The 21,852-nt window shown below is 33.9% G+C and overlaps 4 protein-coding genes across 4 annotated transcripts; all 4 read right to left on the reverse strand.

Annotated features, from left to right (window-relative positions):
• Positions 1 to 723: 723 nt before the first annotated feature.
• LOTGIDRAFT_223508 (hypothetical protein) lies at positions 724 to 3,674 on the reverse strand. Its single transcript, XM_009068928.1, has 6 exons — positions 3,579 to 3,674; positions 2,887 to 3,077; positions 2,257 to 2,436; positions 1,717 to 1,932; positions 1,295 to 1,426; positions 724 to 1,094 (listed from the first exon to the last, which is right to left on the reverse strand). Exons 2-6 carry the CDS (start codon positions 3,050 to 3,052, stop codon positions 907 to 909), a joined length of 882 nt encoding a protein of 293 aa, XP_009067176.1. The 5' UTR covers positions 3,053 to 3,077; positions 3,579 to 3,674; the 3' UTR covers positions 724 to 906.
• Positions 3,675 to 5,423: 1,749 nt separating this feature from the next.
• LOTGIDRAFT_198226 (hypothetical protein) lies at positions 5,424 to 7,366 on the reverse strand. Its single transcript, XM_009068929.1, has 2 exons — positions 7,339 to 7,366; positions 5,424 to 6,815 (listed from the first exon to the last, which is right to left on the reverse strand). The coding sequence occupies exon 2, from the start codon at positions 6,807 to 6,809 to the stop codon at positions 5,682 to 5,684; it is 1,128 nt and encodes a 375-aa protein (XP_009067177.1). The 5' UTR covers positions 6,810 to 6,815; positions 7,339 to 7,366; the 3' UTR covers positions 5,424 to 5,681.
• Positions 7,367 to 14,362: 6,996 nt separating this feature from the next.
• Positions 14,363 to 16,838, reverse strand: LOTGIDRAFT_135250 (hypothetical protein; the record flags this gene model as incomplete). Its single annotated transcript, XM_009068930.1, has 3 exons — positions 14,363 to 14,704; positions 15,143 to 15,439; positions 16,662 to 16,838. The coding sequence occupies 3 exons, from the start codon at positions 16,836 to 16,838 to the stop codon at positions 14,363 to 14,365; spliced, it is 816 nt and encodes a 271-aa protein (XP_009067178.1).
• Positions 16,839 to 19,031: 2,193 nt separating this feature from the next.
• Positions 19,032 to 21,094, reverse strand: LOTGIDRAFT_237137 (hypothetical protein). Its single transcript, XM_009068931.1, has 3 exons — positions 20,947 to 21,094; positions 20,426 to 20,546; positions 19,032 to 20,089 (listed from the first exon to the last, which is right to left on the reverse strand). The coding sequence occupies exons 1-3, from the start codon at positions 21,035 to 21,037 to the stop codon at positions 19,954 to 19,956; spliced, it is 348 nt and encodes a 115-aa protein (XP_009067179.1). The 5' UTR covers positions 21,038 to 21,094; the 3' UTR covers positions 19,032 to 19,953.
• Between the last annotated feature and the right edge of the window lie 758 nt (positions 21,095 to 21,852).

Consider the following 21,852-nt stretch of genomic DNA (forward strand, 5'->3'; position numbering starts at 1 on the left):
CCTTTTCATTTCCTTTCTTCTAACCTCCTGTTTCGCATATCTCTTATTAATTGTAATTCTTTCAACTCGTTAGATTGTTTCACTGTGTCGCTTATACTCTTTCCCGCTTGGGCGATTGAGCCGTCTTTCGCTTCGGATGAAATAAGTGATTTGTTGTTTGAAACAAAGCTAGCTACTTTTGGAATTATTGTTTTACCTAGAGAAAATAATGAAGAAAAGATACCGACGTCCGAATAATCTTCGAATCTGTGTTGTTCGTGTTTTAGAATTAAACTCATCCTATTTTTAAATGAGTTAATTTAACGAAGAAAATGTGGTCTGTTTAAAAAGAGTTATCTCCCTTCTAGAGTAAAAATAACATTACTTAAAACGAGGCTATTAAAAATGTTATGTTATTTTATATAAGGGTATTTTTAATATGCTTTTTTTGATGGAATGTAGGAAATTGATTGAAGGTGTTTTTGGTGTATGAAATGTAGGGATGTATAGGTGTAAGAATTTAAGGGTGTATAGGTCTTTTTTTGGGAGGGAATTGATGGAATGTAGGGTGTTTAGGTCTTTTTAGGGAGGGAAATTGATGGAATGTAGGGTGTTAAGCATTTTTTTGGAGCTGACAGATTGGACGCACTTTCCCCATGAAATGAAATGGAATGGGGAATCCCCGTGCGTCCAATCTGTAAGCTCTAGTACTACTATAATTAATATCAATAATACATGAAATTTGGATAAAGTGAACCATGGTCCACCTATTTATTGAAAGGGGGAAGTGGTTTAAACTCAGCTAAAGCTAAATAAAGCAAGATCCGAGTTTTCAGTAACTGGTTTGATTTTACATTCCGTGATGTATATTAACTTTATTAAGCCAAACAATAAATATTATCACAAAAGCGAACATCGCGCAAATTTTTAACCTAAGAATACATGTGGTTTGCGGCCCTTGCTTTCCAGGCCTGTGACCTTAAACAACGAGCCTGCTAGATCGTCTGTTACATTTACATGACCGGTAGTGACGTAGAGTTCGTCATAGTTATCGCCACCCCAACCACAAGATGCTATTTGACTTGTTGGTAGCTTGATCTTCGATATTTCTTTACCTAAAAACATAACAAAACAGGGTACAGAGATCGGGGGTCGATGACAACATGCCCACTACGTTATGTCTGTTAATAAGGCGAAATTTTAATGACGGTACATCGTTTTTTAAGCTTTAACACAGCTTAAACTAGGTAAGCTCAGTTTCCTTTGAAGAGCTTTGTGTCGATGAATAGAAAAATACTTTTTGTCCAATACAAACCTGTGGTCGTATCATAACGTACAACACAACTACCATCATAATAAGCTAACCAGATATTTTCATGAATATCCGCGGTCATACCATCCGGATAACCCAAAGATTCTGGACATTTGACCAACACTTTTTTGTTACCTGAATACAAAAACAGGCCATTGAGATTGTAGCGTTCTTTCACTTTCAGCAAAGGGGGTGGTTGAATAGTAAAACTGATTTTATCCAAATCGCGATAATAAGCTCAAAATATGTAGTTTTGGATTTACAAGAACTATAAACGTAATACGAGAAACTTACTGTTTTCCACAAAGAAACAGATACAAGCAGAGAAATTGATCTAAGTGAATCATTAACATCCGAATCCAGAAAGACACTTGTAAAACACTTGATGACAAGCTCGGTACTGGAAACAATAAGAGCCAACTTACTTAGATTTCCAGATTCCAGATCAAAATCAAACGCCCAGACCTCTCGTGTTATGGTATCAGTATAAAACATTTTGGTATTATTATGTGTCCATGTTATACCATTGGAGATGGTTATTTTGTCCAAGTGGCGTCGAACCTTCAAATCCTTTTCCAGCGTATACAAAGAGGCTGTTTCCATTTCTGGAAAGACTGGTTTCTCCATATACCCCATTGTTCCTGAAATGTTGGGAAGCATTATATGCCATATATTCTGGGTCGGGTGACTTTCTCATCATCTCAGACTCCGCCCCCGTTGTTTTCAACGACTATAATTTAAGCTCGTGGATTATTTGGATTGAAGGGGACTCATAGGAAAAGATGCTTGTTAAACCCGTGACAACCACTTTCGGAGAGTTCACAAAACTTTAATTCTTATATTGTATTCTTCCCAGTAAGAATCCTCGTCAAAGCATTGCATCAGTTTCTTGTCCTTTTACAAAAAGTATAAGAGGCTGCAACACGACCAATTCAGAAGTTCTTAACAAAAAAGCAACAGCTTACCCGCCCAAAGCCTGCCAGAAGCATCACATTTTCCATCATTGAATCGATTCCTTGTACCTTGGTCAACACTGGCGAGGGGTGTCAGCTGTCCGGTCTCCCAGTTTAAATGAGATAAGTTCAAACCATCGGCAATTACATAACCTCCACTCTGCCTTGGGACGATAAGTGTTGTAGGTGCATCTGTAAAATAAGTTCACGATTAGCTGGTATATTTTCTGGATAAGAGGTCTCGCCTGTCTAACGAAATCTTTTATGTTATTGTTTGCAGGACTCTTAAGGACCATGAATGAAGATTATCAAAAGTTTCTGATATGAAAAACTGTTCAAATCCTGTTGCCTACAGTATGTTGCGACTGCACGAAATATATAGTCGGGACAGACGTCCTTTCTCTCTGAAAAACCATAGAGACGAGGTAGCGAGGTAAACCAGACAATTTCCATCCAGGTCGCATTCGTATCTAAGCAACTGGTAACTGAATATAAATATGCATGAAAAGATCACTAATTAATTTAGTGTCTCATCAACGATAAACCATAGGGGAAAGCTCTGAGTTGTGTTGTACTTACTGAACCGGATATGTTTAGTTACTGAGGACGATAATGCATACACAGAACTAATCTAAAGCTTACCATAGTGCCGCATCTCATCTATTTTGGTCAAAGTGTTGTATCTGTGAATGTTACCAGCTTGTAAGTCAACGTGCAGTAACATCTTAGTAGCTTCGTCATAATGAGGACCTTCCCCAACTGTAGTGGCTATGTTTTTCAGCACTGTTTCAACTTGATAAGGAGGCATGCTTGATTTTTTTGTACTGTTGAAGCTAAAAATGATACAAGAAGAAAACGGAATAAGTGTGAATAACTGATGAAATCTACCCAAATTTCGTTGTGACATAAAAAACAAATACAGGTAGACTAGAGTATTAATTGATGCTATCACAGTAGACTCTTCTTGGGTTTTGCTAAATCACAAGCTTTAATTGGTTGAATATAACATTAAAGCAGTATTACGGAAAAAGACTGTTAGATTACAATTGGAACGAAAGCTCCGATTTGACAAAAAAGACAAGTAGTAAGCTACTATTGGTGCCGATGCTATCAAAGTAAGGCCTTATTGGGTTTTGCTACATGGCACACTTTGGTTGGTTGAAAATAAGAACATTAGAACTGTTGAAAAGAACCGTTAGATTACATTGGGGACGAAAACAAAAAGGAAACGAAATTGAAGTGTTTCTTTATGGCAGAATTCCTCATCTTGTCGGTGATATGCATATCAATAAACAAGCCATAGTGTAGTTTTCATATGAAATAAATTAACTTACCTCCCTAACACAGTATGCAACCTCAGATCTGTCGACTAATCTAGCCCTAAACTTCTTGACCTTGGTATTTTAAAACATTTCACGATGATATTTCATATGTCCTTGAACCACAGTTACCCAACGTTGACAAAGTATAAAGTATGCAAGATAAAAATCGGCTAATCTATATGAGTGTGTATACGACGTATGGAAAGTTATACCTGACGGTAAATAATAAAAAATAAATATAAGGAAATGCTATATGTTTTCATTTCTAATTAAAATTTTGCTGATAGTACTTAGAATTTCACCAGGACTTAACGCTATGTCTGCAACGTTTTTTTGAAGCAAGACACCTTATAGACGGACCTAGTCCTTAATCAGTTATATAGCATATCATTTTTAACCCACGACCATTTTCTCACTGGTTGGCTAGAAATTAAAATTACCGGTTTGGATCCGATGCCTTAAGCAAAGATGAGTCAAACGTTATACTTCACGTACACGTACTAGAATTTAGGTTTAAGATATGTATTGAACAAACGTTTGCTAACAGGGGCGAGATTCCATGGGACGATCGTTTCACAAATTTATGTACTCACGAAATACACGTTATATATACGTTATGTACAGTGACCAACTACAATTGGACTGGTTGAACCAAGTACACAGGGCATCCACCACTTTGAATGGTAGTTCTGAATTATATATCCTTATTGTGGACAAAATTCGATAAGCTCTCGTCATACCTTGGAAAGGAGAAATCCTTTAAATTCTCGTACCCACTACAATGAAGGATATCATAAATTGTGTCTCTCTACACACTTCAGTTTAATATGGTGTATTAATATTTCATATTATAAAATACCGTCGACCCATTGTAAGTCACTGAACCCTTTATCTATAGTAAAAAAGGGTATTCTTTGGTAATCCGGGTCAAGGTCATGAGCTGATATATAGGTATAGAATAATTTTTTTTGCAGAAGGAAACATCAACACATCCGAAATTATAACATATGTCAGTACTACAGCAATACCTTAAACAAGGGGCCGATATTAGAAATATTACCATGCTTGAGTCTTGTTTTGTTAAAATGAACACACACGCCAAAGTCGTGAATAAAATAAGGACAATCCCTCTCGTACGAATAAAAAGGTCATCCTGATTGGTAGAAAAATCACCGCCTCATTGCATCTTAGTAAAAGTTAACCACGAATTCATCTATTTTTCGGCAAAAGGTTGTACTGTGGAAAAGAGGGAGTACTAATTGGGAGATGCGGTGTAATGTAACGACATCAAAGAGAAAGCAGTGTTTTTGCAGTGAGAATATAAAGTGATTTTACATTCTAATTTTCTGCACCTGATGTGGCTTAAGAAGACTGTCACTGGAAATGAAATGAGGAAGATTTTGCCAGAACTGCGGCTTGTCCTTCCGGTGTGTCTGGTTTTAGTGTCCCATCCGAACCACGTTTGGTTCTTACATGGTGTGCAATCCGAACGTCTTGACATGTCAGCCCTTCGATCTAACAAAAGGAAAACGAATTAAAAAAAAAACATAGTATTCGATTTCTTGGTATAAACTAAATTTAAAACGATACACACCATTGTTTAGTTCATGATCATTGAGTGTACTTGTATTATATCAAAATGACATTTGTAATCATTTCGAATGCAAGCTCATGTCAATAGAATTTTTAACAAGATATGATGATAACATTGTACTAGGTGTGAGTATTTTGTTAACGTCAAATTTATAAAACGTTTAATTATATTGATATACTATCATCAATAACAAAGGTCATTTCTATATATAACCGTGGTCTTCCAAATCTAATGAGCCTCTAGAATAAAACACAACAAGGGGTACCTTTATGATTTATGGTCGACATATAACCTCTTTCAGACATAGGTACGAGTAGCTCCTAAACAAAGGAACGCAAAAAAATTCAAATTTTGATTTACGCCAATGATGTACACCAAATATATATTTTTTCACTAAGAAAACCTTTTGATTATCAGTTCCGAGGCATTGTAAAAGCAACATGTTTCATAAATATTTAACAAATAAAACAAATTCTTATCAAGAGTTCATCCAAATGATTTTTAATCAACGGAAGATTGTATCAGTTCTTTGGATTAACAAAACGTCCAAAAAATAAAATCATCTTGGTCTTGTTATTTCTTATGCAGAATAGAAATGGGTGATCGGCGTTAAATTGCCTTGGTAGCATTCTAGTCTCAATACCCACAGCTCCAGCTGCAGCAGCTTCTGTACCGTCTTCGTTTACGTCAATAACGACTTTGTGGAAAACATCAGAGACGTAAAGGTTCTTTGTGCCGTCGATCCCAGAAAGATCTGCTTTGCCAGCAACAAAGCAGTCAGTCATTCCCATATCACCTAAATTCTTACTTAGCTTCATGGTGGAGGACAGAGTGAACCTGGGTAGGATGAGCTCAAGTTTTTCTTCTGCCATAGAACCGAATAGACCTGGCAGCATCTTCGTATCAAGCTTCTTTTCAAGGGCAAAGATTCCGTTCGTTTCCGAAGGTAATGCTACGAACATACTGAAAGCACCATCTTTATATGGTAGTTCTAAAGTGGCGCAATCCAGCTCTTCCGAATATCCAGTTCTGAAGCTCGCCATTCGTCTCATGAACGGTATCTCAACCTCATTGTCTGGTCCCATTATAAAAAGTCTGTTAACAGTCAAGGACGGGTCAAATTTCACATCCCAATCAGCCTTGAAGAAAATGGCATTCAAAAGGAGCATAGCTGTGTTGGATTTCAGCGAATTTGGTTGAAGAACCTCTTGGATTTTCCCTTTGGTTGACTCCTTAACCCATCCATTGATGGTCTTTTCGGCATCGCTTATCGCACCTTGGAAATCCACATTCACAGCATCGGCTTTGAAATCCTCTTTGCATATTTTCGTAAAAGATTCCAAAATCGAGTAAGCGTTGTCTAAATACATTCTATTAGCGATCAAGGCAGAGTCTTTCACATCAACGGATAAGATCTTGCTGAAGGCATCACGAAGTTCATCATCTTTTCCTTCGCCAAGATTGAGTACATCCTTAATTTGCGATTTAGTTGCACCTTCGGCTCCAAAATACGCCATTGATAGAACATTATGAAGACAGAACGGGGAAACCATGAGATTCTCGGAGTCGTCTGATGATGCCAAAGTCTTATATAGGTTGATCCCAAAAGCAGTACATGCTCCTGACAATGGATTGCCACTTTCAGTCATTTTTCTCTGAAAAAAAAATTAAAGTTTTTCAATTGAGAAACCAAGGTGTCATTGCCATTCCAGCACTCTTTAACATGCTTTTTCGCATTATATGGATTGAGAAAATTGGTACTGATCTTTGAGTTTGAGTATCTCCGAAGATTATCGTTGTAATAAAAATCCGTACAGGCAAGACAATTCTGTTAATCAAAATTTCGTCCAAAGTTTGACCAAATCTAGAGTAAAAGTTGTATAGTAGTGGACTCCTCCAAAGAAGTGATGTGTAACACTTAAATGTATGAAGAGCTTTATAAATAAAGCCAATATTGGATACGAGTGAGCAGTAATCGGAAAAACAATTTTACATTTTTGCACGTAAACTTCTAAAAGCTGAGAAAGCTCTTTTGAAGAAGTTATGCCATTCTGTGGAACGTAGTTTGTGGAATCTAGCCATTTCTTTCTCAAAGCAATGTTCGCCCGGTTTATCAACTCAGCAACCCTGTCACAGATAGTTATATAGATGCATATTTATATTTATCACATTCCCTACCTTATACAGAATTCAACAACAACTTAATCCAAAAGGAAATTAAACGGACTGAAAGCTACTCAAAGATATCTAGTTACTAATTTTATGACACTTATATTGGTATTGAGTCGTAAATATTACAAATCATTAAAGGTAGGACCATCTTTACCATAAACTTCACGATTGAAAGAATTTAAGTCCTCAATCCATCAAAATTGTACACTCGCAATATCATTCAGACAGAACAATACTGTGGTGAATCAACCAGATCATCTAGAATCAAACACAGTTTTCCCACTGTCAAACTATTGAATAATCCAGATACCAAATGTACAGCATGTACACATCATCTTTATTTTATCGACTGTATTCTAATAAGGTCTAAGATATCTTACACAGGAAGTAGCCAGCAATTGACAGTGTGTATTTCAAGGCAGACCACCTTTAACGATTTTATGGACAATAACCTGACTGAAGACAGTTTTATTGATGCTTCAGTTGGGTGTGTTATCAACTCATGCTATACCTACTTCAGTCAATAGTGTGACATTGGCTCACTTACGTGCAGTTGTCTGCGTTATTATAGTCGATAAGGAGAAAAAATCATTTGTTTCTTTCCGTCATATAATATTTCTCAATTCATTCAAGGGAAATATTTTTGGCACTTAGTACCGGTTTTTTTTTTTTGGATGTACACAAGAGATCGGCCCTTTTCAATTATAGCAAATTTACCTCCATAATTTGAGGTGTTGCCACATTTATAAATTTTATCGGGTGCAATTTTAGTTTGATTTCTTTAAGTGCCACAATCTACTGAAAATTTTAAAAATAGCTGGGATCAAAATTAAGATCTAGTAAAACGTAAAGCAGTAGGCTTACAGAAATTGTAAAAATTATGAATATTCGTCACTCCACTGGCCCTTGACAGAACAAGATCACGTACACAAATGCTCAACCTTTTCTAGTGAATTTCACTTCAAGGGAAATAACTCGTGCAATAACTTTACAATAAGTATAGCTGTGTTCGACTTCAGCGAATTTGGTTGAAGATCCTCTTGGATTTTCCCTTTGGTTGACCCTTCAACCCATCCATTGATGATTTTTTCGGCATCGCTTGTCGCACCTTGGAAGTCGACATTCACAGCATCGGCTTTGAAATCCTCCTAGAATATTTTCGCAAAAGATTCCAAAACCGAGTAAGATTTATCCAAATACATCCTGTTTGCAACCAAGGCGGAATCTTTCACATCAACGGATAAGAAGCTCATCATCCTTTCTTTCGCCAAGATTGAGTACATCCTTAATTTGCGATTTAGTTGCAACTTATGAATATTCGTTACTCTACTGGCCCTTGACAGAACAAGATCACGTACAAATAAGCTCAACCTTTTCTCGCGAATTTTACTTCAAGTGAAATAACTCGTGCAATAACTTTACAATACAATCTGTATTTAGATATTAAACTGGTACCCTGTTGTGTTCTCTTATCGCTGTGAAGCTTTAGACGGAATGGCGGACCAGTTTAGATATAGCGGTGTGAATTCAAATTGAACTAAGAATAAAAATCTTAACTGCTACTCAAGTTTTTCTCGTGAATTTCACTTGAAGAGAAATAACTCGCGAAATAATTGTTACAATATCTGTATTTTGTTATTGAACAGGTGCTCTGTTGTGTTCGCTTATCGCTACGAAGCTTTAGATGGAATGTCGGACCAGTTTAGATATATATTTGCGTGACTACTGATCATTCAAACTGAAATAAAAACATTTCTGACCTCGTGCACGACCGCTCTACTTTATTTTGTGAATTTCACTTCAAGGGAAATAACTCTTCCAATAATATTTCATTATCGGTACTTGGATATAAAACTGGTACCTTGTTGAGTTCGCTTATCGCTGTGAGGCTTTCGTTGAGATGGCGGACCTTTTCAGATATATATTGATGTGACTACTGAACATTCAAATTGAATCAAAAATCAAATCTGACCTCCTGCACATATAAACAACTTTTTCTTATGAATTTCACTCCAAGGGAAGTAACTCTTCCAATAATATAACAATGTCAATAAAATCCGTTGAAGCAAAACAATCCCGTTATTCCGATAATTAAAATCTCGTCCAAAGTATGGCAAAATCGAGAGAAAAGGTAATAAAGTAGTGGACTCCTCAAGATAAAAGTACAATCAGGTATTTCGAAAAGAGTAAGCATGGTCTGCTCATGAGATGCAATCAGACCAATTCATGCCTGACAACACCATTAATTTGTTATAATATATATCAGTATAACTACTAAACTTTCAAATTGAAAAAGGTGAATTTATTCTTTTGTGTTCAAATTAATAAATAAACATTAAAAGGTTATTGTATATATTTTATATTTCTAATATTGTATACTTTATACAAAATAAACATATAGAAAACATCAACAATTTTACAACAAAATACATAATATTGTATAGCCATTAACAAATTTACACAAAATATAAAAGGAACACTTGTCTCTTATCTTATGATTTTGAAGTCTTAAATATCTACAAATTTTCACAAAATATCAACAAGTTTATATTAGCAGTTTTTTACAATAATTTTTTTACGTTAATATTTATACATAAACTTACTCACAGATTAATAAAAGAATGCTTTCAACTGTTATGTATTACATTATTCTTATAATTAACAAATTTATTCTTATAATTAACAAATTTTATGCCTCTATCACTGGTTATGTAATACATGACATAATTGACCCCATATTTACCTTATAATAATTAACAAATTTATATAATTATAATTCAACAAATTTACTCTTTGAACATTAATTACTATTATCAACAATATATACTATAAGTCTAGAAGTTAACAAATGTATACCTTCAACATTGGTTACTATTAGCTTACAATTAATGATCTACATGGTACTATACTGATGGAACCAGGTGTTATTAACAACATATTAAAGAGATTGAATTATATAATGATCAACAATTTTATACATTTATAGAAGTTAACAAATTTATACTTTTAACATTGGTTATTATTAGTGTACATTAAATTACCTACAATGTTATCATAACACATCACCAAATTTTATTACAGTTTCAAAGACAATGAATTTTTCTATTTCTAGAAGTTAACAAATTGATACCTTCCACATTGGTTATAATTAACACATAATGACCAATAATTTTACCATGATAGTATAATAACAAACTACAGTTTCAATGATCTACAAACTTACACTATTCTAAAAGTTAACAAATTTCCTTACAATGGTTATAGTATACACTGTTTGACCTATAATGTTACCATCGTAATAAGAAACTACAGTTTCAATGATCAACAAATTTACACAATTCTAGAAGTTAACAAATTTATACCTTCCACAATGGTTACTACACTTAATGACCTATAGTTTTATCATGATAATATTACAGTTTCATTCATAAAGATCAACAAATTTTACACAATTTCAGAAGTTAACAAATGCATACCTTTTTATATTAAAACAAAGATCACTATAAGTTTAGTCCTAAACATTTTACCTTTTTTATCTTGATGATCAACAAATTTACATAATTATAGAAATTAACAAATATTACACCAGAACCTTAGAAAGATCATTGAGAAGTCTGTAATTAATTATTTGAGATAATTTGTTGGAAGACACTTCTAAACTATTCTTAGGTAGAGAATACTTTGATAGATATGGTATGCATGTATAAGTAATTTAAAAAGAAAAGAGACAAAAAATGGAAATCTCCATTTACAACTTCCATTTCCTTTAAGGCCACAATATAAGGTTAAGGGAAACAAGAAAATCTAGAAAAGAGATCAACAAAATTTTCAAAGGCTTTCCATGATCTGAGATCAACCCAAAAAATACAAGTAAAGTCAATAGAAACTTTAAAGCCACAATTTAGAAGAGATCACAAAGAAAATAAGATTGAATTCTATTGAAGAGCTCAAATAATGCTGCTCTCATATGTTTCAGATATATAATCTTCATCAGGACAGCTTTTTCAAAGGAGCTCATACAGAATAAAGATAGAGGCACATACAAAATAACAACTTTGGTATTGATAACAGGAAATGTTCAGCAAGTTTCTTTAAAATCTGTTGAATGATTTCCAACATTTCAAAAATGCACAAAAATAAATACAGTACATATATGGAAATATTTAAAGTTTTTTAAAAATCATTCCTAAAATAGTTTAATTTCAGGGTTCGCACAGCCTTGAAAAACGCTTGAATTCCGTCTGTTGCCTTAAAAAAAAGTCTTTGAAAACACCATAAAAAACCCATTTTCTCTTGAAAAGTCCTTGAATTTTGAGTTGAGTCAAATTGTGTATTTTTTTATCATTAATCCCATTGACAAATATTAACTATCTTTATTGATTTCACAGTTCAGAAGTAAGGTACATGTGTATTCTGTCAGACTTATATCCTTGAAAAGTCCTTGAATTTCAAAGCCCAGAGTCCTTGAAAAGTCTTTGAATTTTTGAGGCAAAGTGCTGTATGAACCCTGAATTTGTACAGAATAGCTCAAATATAAAAAGAAATGCGAGATTCTCCCATTGAACACAAATCTACAGTTTTTATATTACTACATATAGGTTTTTATCTTACCAACTCTTAAAGCTTTTTGTCGAACAAAGTTCCTATCAAATTTGAAAGCATCATTTGACACTCCTTTGTTATCTTCAAGAATATAATATTAAAATAAGTGCAATGGTGGGTGTTGCTAGCAATATGTTTCAGATCACCTGATGCCATTCTGCAACTGAGTTTGTCAATTAAGTATCCCTTACAGTGGAAATATTGTTTATTTGGTATATTTAAATATTTCAAAATATTGCAAGAGAACCCATTAATATCATTATAGATGAAAAAAATGCCAGCATTCTATGAAAAAAGGCAACACATTGAACACATACTGAACAATAATACACATCTTAAGTATGTATCTAAAAAATATCTAAAATAATACGAACACAGAGCAGAACAATGGTGCAATGCTCTAAATTGTTCCTGAATTCAACTTTTGTTCCGTTTTTGTATTAGCTTTTATATTTAATATAGCTATTTCAGCAAGGGTCTAATTTTAATCAGATTGGAATTCAACAAAATAGAAGCAGTACTTTTAAAGGAACAGCTTCCCAATACATTCCACCAACTGTACCTTAGTCTTATTTTTTAGCTAAGCTAATCAGTAAGTGTTCATAGCACCGTCGAAATTTGAGCCTTCAAATTCATATTGTTCATAATCATCCTTATTTGAAAGTTAAGTGACAACTCGTCTTTCCTATAGTTAAGTTAGAAATAGAAATAGAAATAGTACTTCTGAAGACTATTTAAATATATTCAAGACCGAAATCAAACCCCCCAAAATGGCCAACCTCTCCCTTTAAACCAATGTTCAGCAGAATTGAAGATAAATAAAGACAGTCAAAAAAGGCTAGAACAGTATGACTTGAACACATGACAAAACTTTACAGTTTACACATAACAAAAAATAAAATATCTTAAACAATCAAATATCTAGGAATGACTAATCATTTCAACCTGTGAAACTATCTACCTACGTACTGGGTATTGATTGATGTATTTTAGGGGCCTTTTGTATAATGTTTATATTTTTATAAATGACTTTACTAATAAATGAAAAGATTTATAAAATATGCTACCTGAAATTGTTTTAAAAAGAGGTGATTACAAAACAGAGCATACTAATAATTGTGAAGTAACCAGTTTATATTAGATTTGGACCTCTAACAGCTCGATATTTTTTATCTAAATAAATTACCTGTAAAATGAGACTAAAATAGGCTGGATGTTATAAGCTTAAGGTCTAGAAAATTTATAATGTTCTTCACAAATGTTGATATAAGGATATGGTTATGTATGTTATAATTCTTAATATTTGATTTTTGATTAAGTTTCAATATTTGAAATTTATAAAGCGAGAAATAGTTTTTCAGTATCCTTTTTCCAAGGTATATTTTTGTATTTATTGTAAAACAAGTATATTGCAAAGCCCTTAGTAATAAATTTTTAATTAACATTAATATAGATCTCATCTATAACAAGTTAAGTGAGGTTCTGATTGTCATTTCAAAGATCTAGCTTTGAATAATCCAGTCTTTTAAAAAAGGAATTCCTGTCATAACTTTGCAATTATAAACGTAAAATGTGCCAAAACTGTTTGTATTTTGGAAACTAAATGTATATTAAAAAAAAAATCAATAACTTATGTTTTGAAGACATGGAAGACCTATGCTGAATTTTGAACCTATTGTCTAAGCACACTTATTTGTAAATCAAATGCTTTCAAAAGTAGTTATATAAAATTATATAAATTTCACTTAGACGTATCCAAATGAATATAAGTAAATGTCTTAAAAAAGAATATGATATAAAACTAAATTACTTGTAAATAGTTCTGATATGAACTTAAAACAATGAGCCAATTTTGTTTTGAATTTATCATGAAATTAAGACACACTTTTAATCTTAAGAATGGCTTTTACATGAGCCACAATTTGTTTTGATATGATGACTATCATGAAATCAATACCCAAGTAGAACAATTTGTTTGGTATGATATGATGGCTTTGTCATGGAATTATGAACATGAGCCATTTGGTTTTGTATGGTGAAATGGCTTCATCATGAAACTCTAATCATGACCTATTTAGTTTGGTATGATATGATGGCTTTGTCATGGGATTAAGAACACGAGCCATTTGGTTTTGTATGGTGAAATGGCTTCATCATGAAACTCTTTTCATGACCTATTTAGTTTGGTATGATATGATTGCTTTGTCATGGGATTAAGAACACGAGCCATTTGGTTTTGTATGATGAAATGGCTTCATCATGAAACTCTAATCATGACCTATTTAGTTTGGTATGATATGATGGCTTTGTCATGGGATTAAGAACATGAGCCATTTGGTTTTGTATGATGAAATGGCTTCATCATGAAACTCTAATCATGAGCCACTTTTAGTTTTCTTAATCCTGAAATTGAAGATCTGAATCCAACTTAAACAGCAGATTCATATAATGTGACAGTTTCCTTTTTCACAGGTTTGGGAACTTGTGTTTCATACCACCCTTCCTTACGTAGAAATCTACCAGCATCCCTTTCTCCCTTCTCAAAATACTGCTGAAGAACTCTTCTAGAAGGAGGAAAGAATGCATGTGTTCCACGCATTATATTGTTCCAATTGAGTTGATAGTCTTGATTACCCTGTGTAATAAACCACGATTTGCCTTTCACATCTTGAGGTGCAATGTCCTGACTGCCACAAAAGGGTGAGACTGTGATAGTCCGACCATCAGAAAAGTGGAGCAGATTGTTGGTAATGCCTCCATCCATATATTTCTGTAAAAAATAAAATTGAGGAATTATATGATAAGAAATGTCTTTATTTTCTTCACTTAATTCTCAATTCTCACTCAATCTCTTATGTTTCTAGTGCTTTAATGGATTTTATCTTGTGGAAGAAGGGATAATTACTCTATGTTTCATGGGTAAGTATTTTGTTATGTATGTGTTAATTTGAGGGATTAACTTGTAAGATTTTTCGGACATTTGTGCTATGTTATAAATAGAGATGATATATTTTTTATGTCTACATAGCTTCTTATGAATAATTTCAGATTTGTTTAATAACGAACTTATGTTTACTATTTTGAAAATAAAATATCAATAAAAAAAATTCATGAAATTCCAGGTCTTGAAAACTATTTTTCATATTCAAGGATAATCCAGGAATTTCAAGGATGGCAGGAATCATGTCATATATATTAAAATACTAACCTTGCCTCTTATACTGGGTGGTTTGGTGCCAGCATAAACAGGAATATAGCTACTAGCTATCAATGCTTGAATCAGTTCCTCTCTGGATTCAAACTCTGACATGATCTCATTTTTCTTGGTCTGTGTATTGGTTAGAGATAAAAACAGTCTGCCAGTAGCTATTTCATGAGCGTCATTTGGTAAGGAGGACTCAAGAAAGTTTTGTACAGGTTTTAACAAACTGTAACGTGGGGTTAAAGCACCGAATGGTTTGGACCGAATACTTTTGGCTAGGTTGAAGGTAAAGGAGGTACAGTCCTAAAAACAAAAATTGAGAAAAATAAAAGATGCTTTAAATTTTATTTACTACTAAAAATCATGGATTTTTTTCTTTAATTTAACTTGAAGAATCTACGACATATTAAAGGTGTGGGCACATGAGCGGTCTTGGTCAGAGACTTTTGTCGCCTATTAGAGTCTTGTCTTGAGTTTCAACAACTGGCACACAAAGAGATAAAAATCTCCAGTCGGTCATTTTCCATCTTGTCTATAATCACGTGCGGAGCAGGCAATTGAAAAGAAAATTAATCTGATTGGATGATGACGTTCTGTCTTGCAGACGATAATTAACAAACTTGTTTGATATTATAAATTCTGTCGGCGACACGAGCAGCGGGGGCATAAGCGGGATTTTACTCAAGATTCAAGTCGGCAACTAAAATTTCTGACCAAGACCATATGCTCATTATAAGAAAGCTTTGACCCTCAACATTACAAAATTATCATAAATTAATTAAAATTGTATATAATATTCAATTCTTAATCAATTCAGATTCTTGTCTACAATGAACTGCCTTTTAGTGGATCCAAACTAACTTCAGTATTTACTTTGAGGAAAAGATGCCTTTTTCCATATTAAGCATTGAAGAATAGTGGATCCAAACTAACTTCAGTACCGGTATTTACTTTGAGGAAAAGATGCCTTTTTCTATATTAAGCATTGAAGATTAGTGGATGAAATATAACTTCAGTATTTACTTTATGGAAAATGCCTTTTTTAATATTAAGCATTGAAGAATAGTGGATGAAAAATAACTTCAGTATTTACTTTATGGAAAAAGATGCCTTTTTCTATATTAAGCATTGAAGATTAGTGGATGAAAAATAACTTCAGTATTTACTTTATGGAAAAAGATGCCTTTTTCTATATTAAGCATTGAAGATTAGTGGATGAAAAATAACTTCAGTATTTACTTTATGGAAAAAGATGCCTTTTTCAATATTAAGCATTGAAGATTAGTGGATCCAAACTAACTTCAGTATTTACTTTGTGGAAAAAGATGCCTTTTTCTATATTAAGCGTTGAAGATTAGTGGATGAATAATAATTTCAGTATTTACTTTATGGAAGATGCCTTTTTCTATATTAAGCATTGAAGAATAGTGGATCCAAACTAACTTCAGTATTTACTTTGTGGAAAAAGATGCCTTTTTCTATATTAAGCATTGAAGAAGAGTGGATGAAAAATCATATAACCTACATCTATTTTTTGTTGATCTATCAGTAAAGTAGCTGCCACTAGAGACCCTGCAGATGCACCACCATATTTATAGATGTTTTGTAAGAATCCTTGTCCATGCTTGACAAGACATGTGGCCACACCCAGATGATAGATCCCCAGGAAGCCACAACCACACATTGACAGATGAAGTCTCATGTCTCCTTCAGTTCCTGGACACAGACTTCTCAAATCAAACAAACTTCCTGCTTCTGAGAGAGGTCTTGAATCTGTGGACCTTTCTGTATCTGATAAGTTTTTCTTTGGTTCTGCTGGTTCACCTGCAGATGATTCTACTGATATCTTCCTTTTCTTTCTTTTGGCTCTCAATTTTTTAAACATCTGTTGGAAGAAGTAATTTAATGCTAGAAAAAACTTGATTAGCAAAAATCAAAAGAATAAGTAGGTATTGGCTATTTTAAGAGTCTGAAAGAATTAACTATAAATATTGTTGCCAATATGACAAACTTCCTACTTCACGTGCCTGCCTCAGATTTTTCTCATATGCCTATTATTCTCTGAGTCAGATTTCTTCGTTTTTTAGTTATTTAAATTCATTATGGAGGGCTGTCTGTATAGAGTTCGAGATGGCAACAGAGTGACTCATGATACACAAGTGGATTTCAAGTGTAACAAAAAGAACACAACTCATTGGTAAAAGCTTGCACTGTCTTCTTCCACCACAAAAGTAGCTAAATAGCCAATGACTGGTCCTGTATCCATGTGCAAGTCACCAAGAAAAAGCATATGCCTATATTTCGGTGTCTCAAGAAACCACCTACATTGCATCAAAGCTTAACTTTTGGAACTCAAGATTTATTCTACAGTTAGCCTGCCCTTCCCTTCATGGAAAATGTAACCTGTTTTATTCTTCACCTTTTGCAAATATTTCTACTTGAAGCCCAGAATAATACAATAACATCAACGAAAACGAAATGAAGAAATTTTAAAACAGAATATGTACGTTTTCATAAACGGAAGGAAATTGAGTCATTGACACTGAAGTCAGCTCTCAAAATAGGTAAAGGTCGTGAAATTATAATATTGGGCTGAATGAGTGAATGAAACACTGGTTTTTTTCAATCTCAGTTCCACCCGAGGGCAACAAAAATATTTGAATTACTTTATGAACACTTACTCTTGTAAAAAGTCCAAATATTAGCCACTTTAATCCAGTTTGTTCCGAAATATCTCAAAAAGTAATAAATATATTCTTTCTTGACAGGTTTTGTCCACCATCTTGCATTGTGAGTTATCTGCCCTTGTGAAAGCAATCGAAACCACACAACCGCGTCCTGAGCGACGAAACAGATTCGGACAAGTTTCCTGGGGGATTAGAAATGACTAAGACTAAATGGCCTTTTATCTGACATTTTTTATGGTTATAAAAGAAAAAAAAATGGTTAGCCAAATTTACGGCTTAAGGCTATCCTGAAAGAAAAAGAGGGGAGGGGGGTGGGGTCGCAGTGTTTACAAGTGTATAAAAGATTATTTAAAATGCACTCCTCCTTAATATTTTCCGGCTCTTTAACCTACATGGAAATATAGTAGGTCATAGGAATATCTTCATTAGACTTGCAAGTCACAAATTATAAAATGTTATGAAAACAATAACCGCGTGGCATCGTTGACACCTTTCAAACAAATGTGTTTCTGACGACTGCTTGTCACGTGCCAGAATTGTCATTTTGATCAAGTAGTCAAAATATGGGTTCAAGGCAACACTTATTTGATTGACACATTTCAAACATGTCCGTCATTTGTCATCGATATTATTCCCAAAGTCAAAATAAATGAAATTATAAATGAATGTTTTTCTGGAATGGTGGCCTCTACAATTATTTTGAGTTGCATTTCCTTTTTAAATACTTTAGGCCTACTTAAGATTTTAACCTATTCCAATCGCGGAACATCTATACTCATATCCTCATACAGTCTTTTTCGTAAATCATTGTTTTGGTATTTGTATGCTGCCCACAAGAGGCGTATATGCAATAAATCTTATCTTATGTTATCTTATCTAGTGCGCGACGGGCACCCATCGCCTTTACAGGTAAAAAATACAGCAAATGTGTGATGGAATGGCATTATTCGGCTTTTTCTGCGTCAAACTGAACACCCCTGCGATCAGGTGCCGCGAGTTCAAATCATCCCCAAGGATTTAAATCCTCTAATGCTCTTATTTGACTGCCCTGTTGTAGCTGTTGGGCTATTCTTTAAAGCGATACCAATGTGCCACCCGTGGAAATAGAAAATGTTGCTCACTGCAAGTTATTACTGTCAGAAATTTAACACCAGGTCTATCCACATTTGCATCAAAAGTTGACTCACGTCAACATTACAAGGAAAACATTTAAGCTTTTTGTTTATTATTTTAAAATTTTGTAATTTGATTTGATACAAAACATTGGAAGAGCAGGGACGGAGCAATGTCAAGACCATAATATTTTCATCAAAATATTGTTTTCACCGATTTTAGTCCATGGCCTTGAAATTCCTTAGATTGCGTAATCTACATTGTACATAGTCTAAAAAAGAGGTTTCTAAAATATTACATATTATAAGGTACATCATCCAGAGTTCGTGAATTTTTTCTTCAGAACTAAGTTTACGTTTGTAAGGAAAGTAAATGTTGATACACTCAATTGAAACGCGGTGACATAATACATTTCCTTTGGTTATATCCCTTTTGGTACGAAATTGTTGGTAAGTTAACAATTCGTTAAAAAGGAATATTCCAACTAGAGATAAATAACACAAATGAGATAGTGAAGCAGCCAGTCAAAACTTTCGTTCCGTTTAATATAAACTTTTATTTCTAATATAGTCACTAAAGGTGAACAAAAGAGAAGCATTAGACACCGTTCGCGTCACAAAATCCCTGCATTGAAGAGGGAAAAAATTTGAATTGCTTGTTGTCATCAAAAATACAAATGTTCAAAAAGGTCGTCTTTAGACCCTAACTGAAGTAAATGCTAAAATCGAAACAAAACGAAAGTTTGGTCTAATTCTAATTAAACTGGCGAAGCATATTGTACAATTTTAAAAGTTAGTTTTGGATCGTAATGGAGTATGCATTTCGGCTACCAAAAATAGCAAAAGGGTTCATTTGTGAATGCATTCGTTTGCACCACCAAGATCATGACTATTGCATCAAATGTTTTTGTCGTTATAAGTAATACGAAATTGGACCAGAATAATTATTGGAAGAGCAATCGGCACCCTAAAAGCAGGAACTGTGAACGTTATCCTAACAGTCATCAAACCCTCAGCACTAATAGTCTTCAAGACACTGCTTTTGAGCACAAGGAACATTGTCATCGGATAAATGGAAATATTGGTAGCAGCAATTGTCGTAGATCTTCTTAAAACATCCGGGTTGTTTCTCATACGTGTCCTTATATCCCAACCTGAAATTATATATAAAATATCACCTTTGAAAGATTTGAAACATGAAATAAGTTTCAATAAACCAGTCACGTAAGTGCTTATACTGAAATGAAATTGAGTTTTATGTCCTGCTTTTCTTTACCTGATTGGGCTGATGCAAATTGTGAAATGAATTATTTTCGTGGGTAAAAAAACAGATTATATGTGGCGACGTTGTACATTCATTAATTCCATTTCTTAAATAAATCAAACGTACGAAACTCTATCCCTTGCATATCTGAAAGGCTCTGAGAAAAATCTATAGGTATATCCGTATACCAACCAAATTCTGTAGATCGTTAGAAAAAACACTCTACCTGCAGCATATCCAATATTTATTTAAACAGACACATTCCTCGCATGTATTCTTGAACACTCTTGTTTCATTAACTTTTAGATCCACACTTCCATCAGGTCGGTTTAATTCACATCGGTTACCTATCAAAGAAGGATACACTATTCAAATTCAAATTCAAGCCTAGCAACGCTTTACCTCTATAGTCTAAGGTTGAAGCTGTAATTCAAAACCAATGTCCATTGACGTTAGTTCTTGCACTTGGCATACCTTGAAAGCAATGGACAAGGCGAAGCCCTTATTTGTCCTATTGCATTCTTAGGCATATTGCTGGTATATTTGTGTTCCTGATCAAAGTACCTGGATGATCGTCCAAGTTTTAGTATTGTCCATCAGTTTGAGTAATTACAACTATGACCCAAACTCTGATTCATATACCTAAACCACAATAAAGTATGCAACATTGGAGATTTGCCCAACCACCTCTGGAAGTTTTTAACGCTCCAAAATATTTCCAGGCAGACAAGACAACAATATACATACCTTTGGTTAATCCGGCACTGCATTCTCCAAAAGCTTGCACATTGTATATGCACACCATACAAAATACAAAGACAAAAATAAAAACCTTCATCTTGACCAGACAAAATTATACAGAAGAGAATGGTTTCATGTGATCCTAAACACGTTTATGTACCAATTGATGTTAAATTGGAATGACGACAATCCTAATTAACAGATGCGCAGTGTCAAAAACTAAGTCATCGACCTTCTAATAGTTGGCATAATCCGAGAATCTATACTTGCATTCTGATTTACTTTCATTGAATTCTTAAAATGTGTCACAAACAGATACGATTTTGCGTTCTTAAAACCAAAATGTGTCAGTACTTCATGTAAAGATGGTTAGAGCGTTTATTGTTTACTTCATTTGCTTGGTTACGTCGAACAAATGGTTGTCGTGGGTTCTTAGATCGATCGGCGTGTGAATGTCCGATGACCTCGAATAATTCATCTTAACTCTAGTCGACCCACTTGTGAATGTGTAGGGATAATCCGTGAAAGATCAATACCAAGAGGTTTGGTCAATAAGCAATATATATGTAAAGTATAGTTCTTTCATTTAAGACCTCTTCCGTTAAATTGCCTCTATAAATAGACAGAATATAGAATGATTATCAACTACCAAACCAATAGCACAGATTCATCCAATTTGAACCAATCCAAACACCAACTACCAACTTCATCGACTACCAACATCTACCTAGTTTGCGATATCAGTAACTTGTCATCTTCCTACCCACCTTCCTACTTAACATTCAAATAACGTAATATTAAGCGACTTGGATATTCGGACTAACGGGGATTTCTATGGTTAATTACCAATTATAGCACATTTCAATAACAGGAAATCATTAGATAGAAATTGTCATATTTCTGGTGTGGTGC

Source organism: Lottia gigantea (genome assembly GCF_000327385.1).
Source record: "Lottia gigantea unplaced genomic scaffold LOTGIsca_96, whole genome shotgun sequence".
In the NCBI taxonomy this organism is placed as follows: Eukaryota; Metazoa; Mollusca; class Gastropoda; family Lottiidae; genus Lottia; species Lottia gigantea.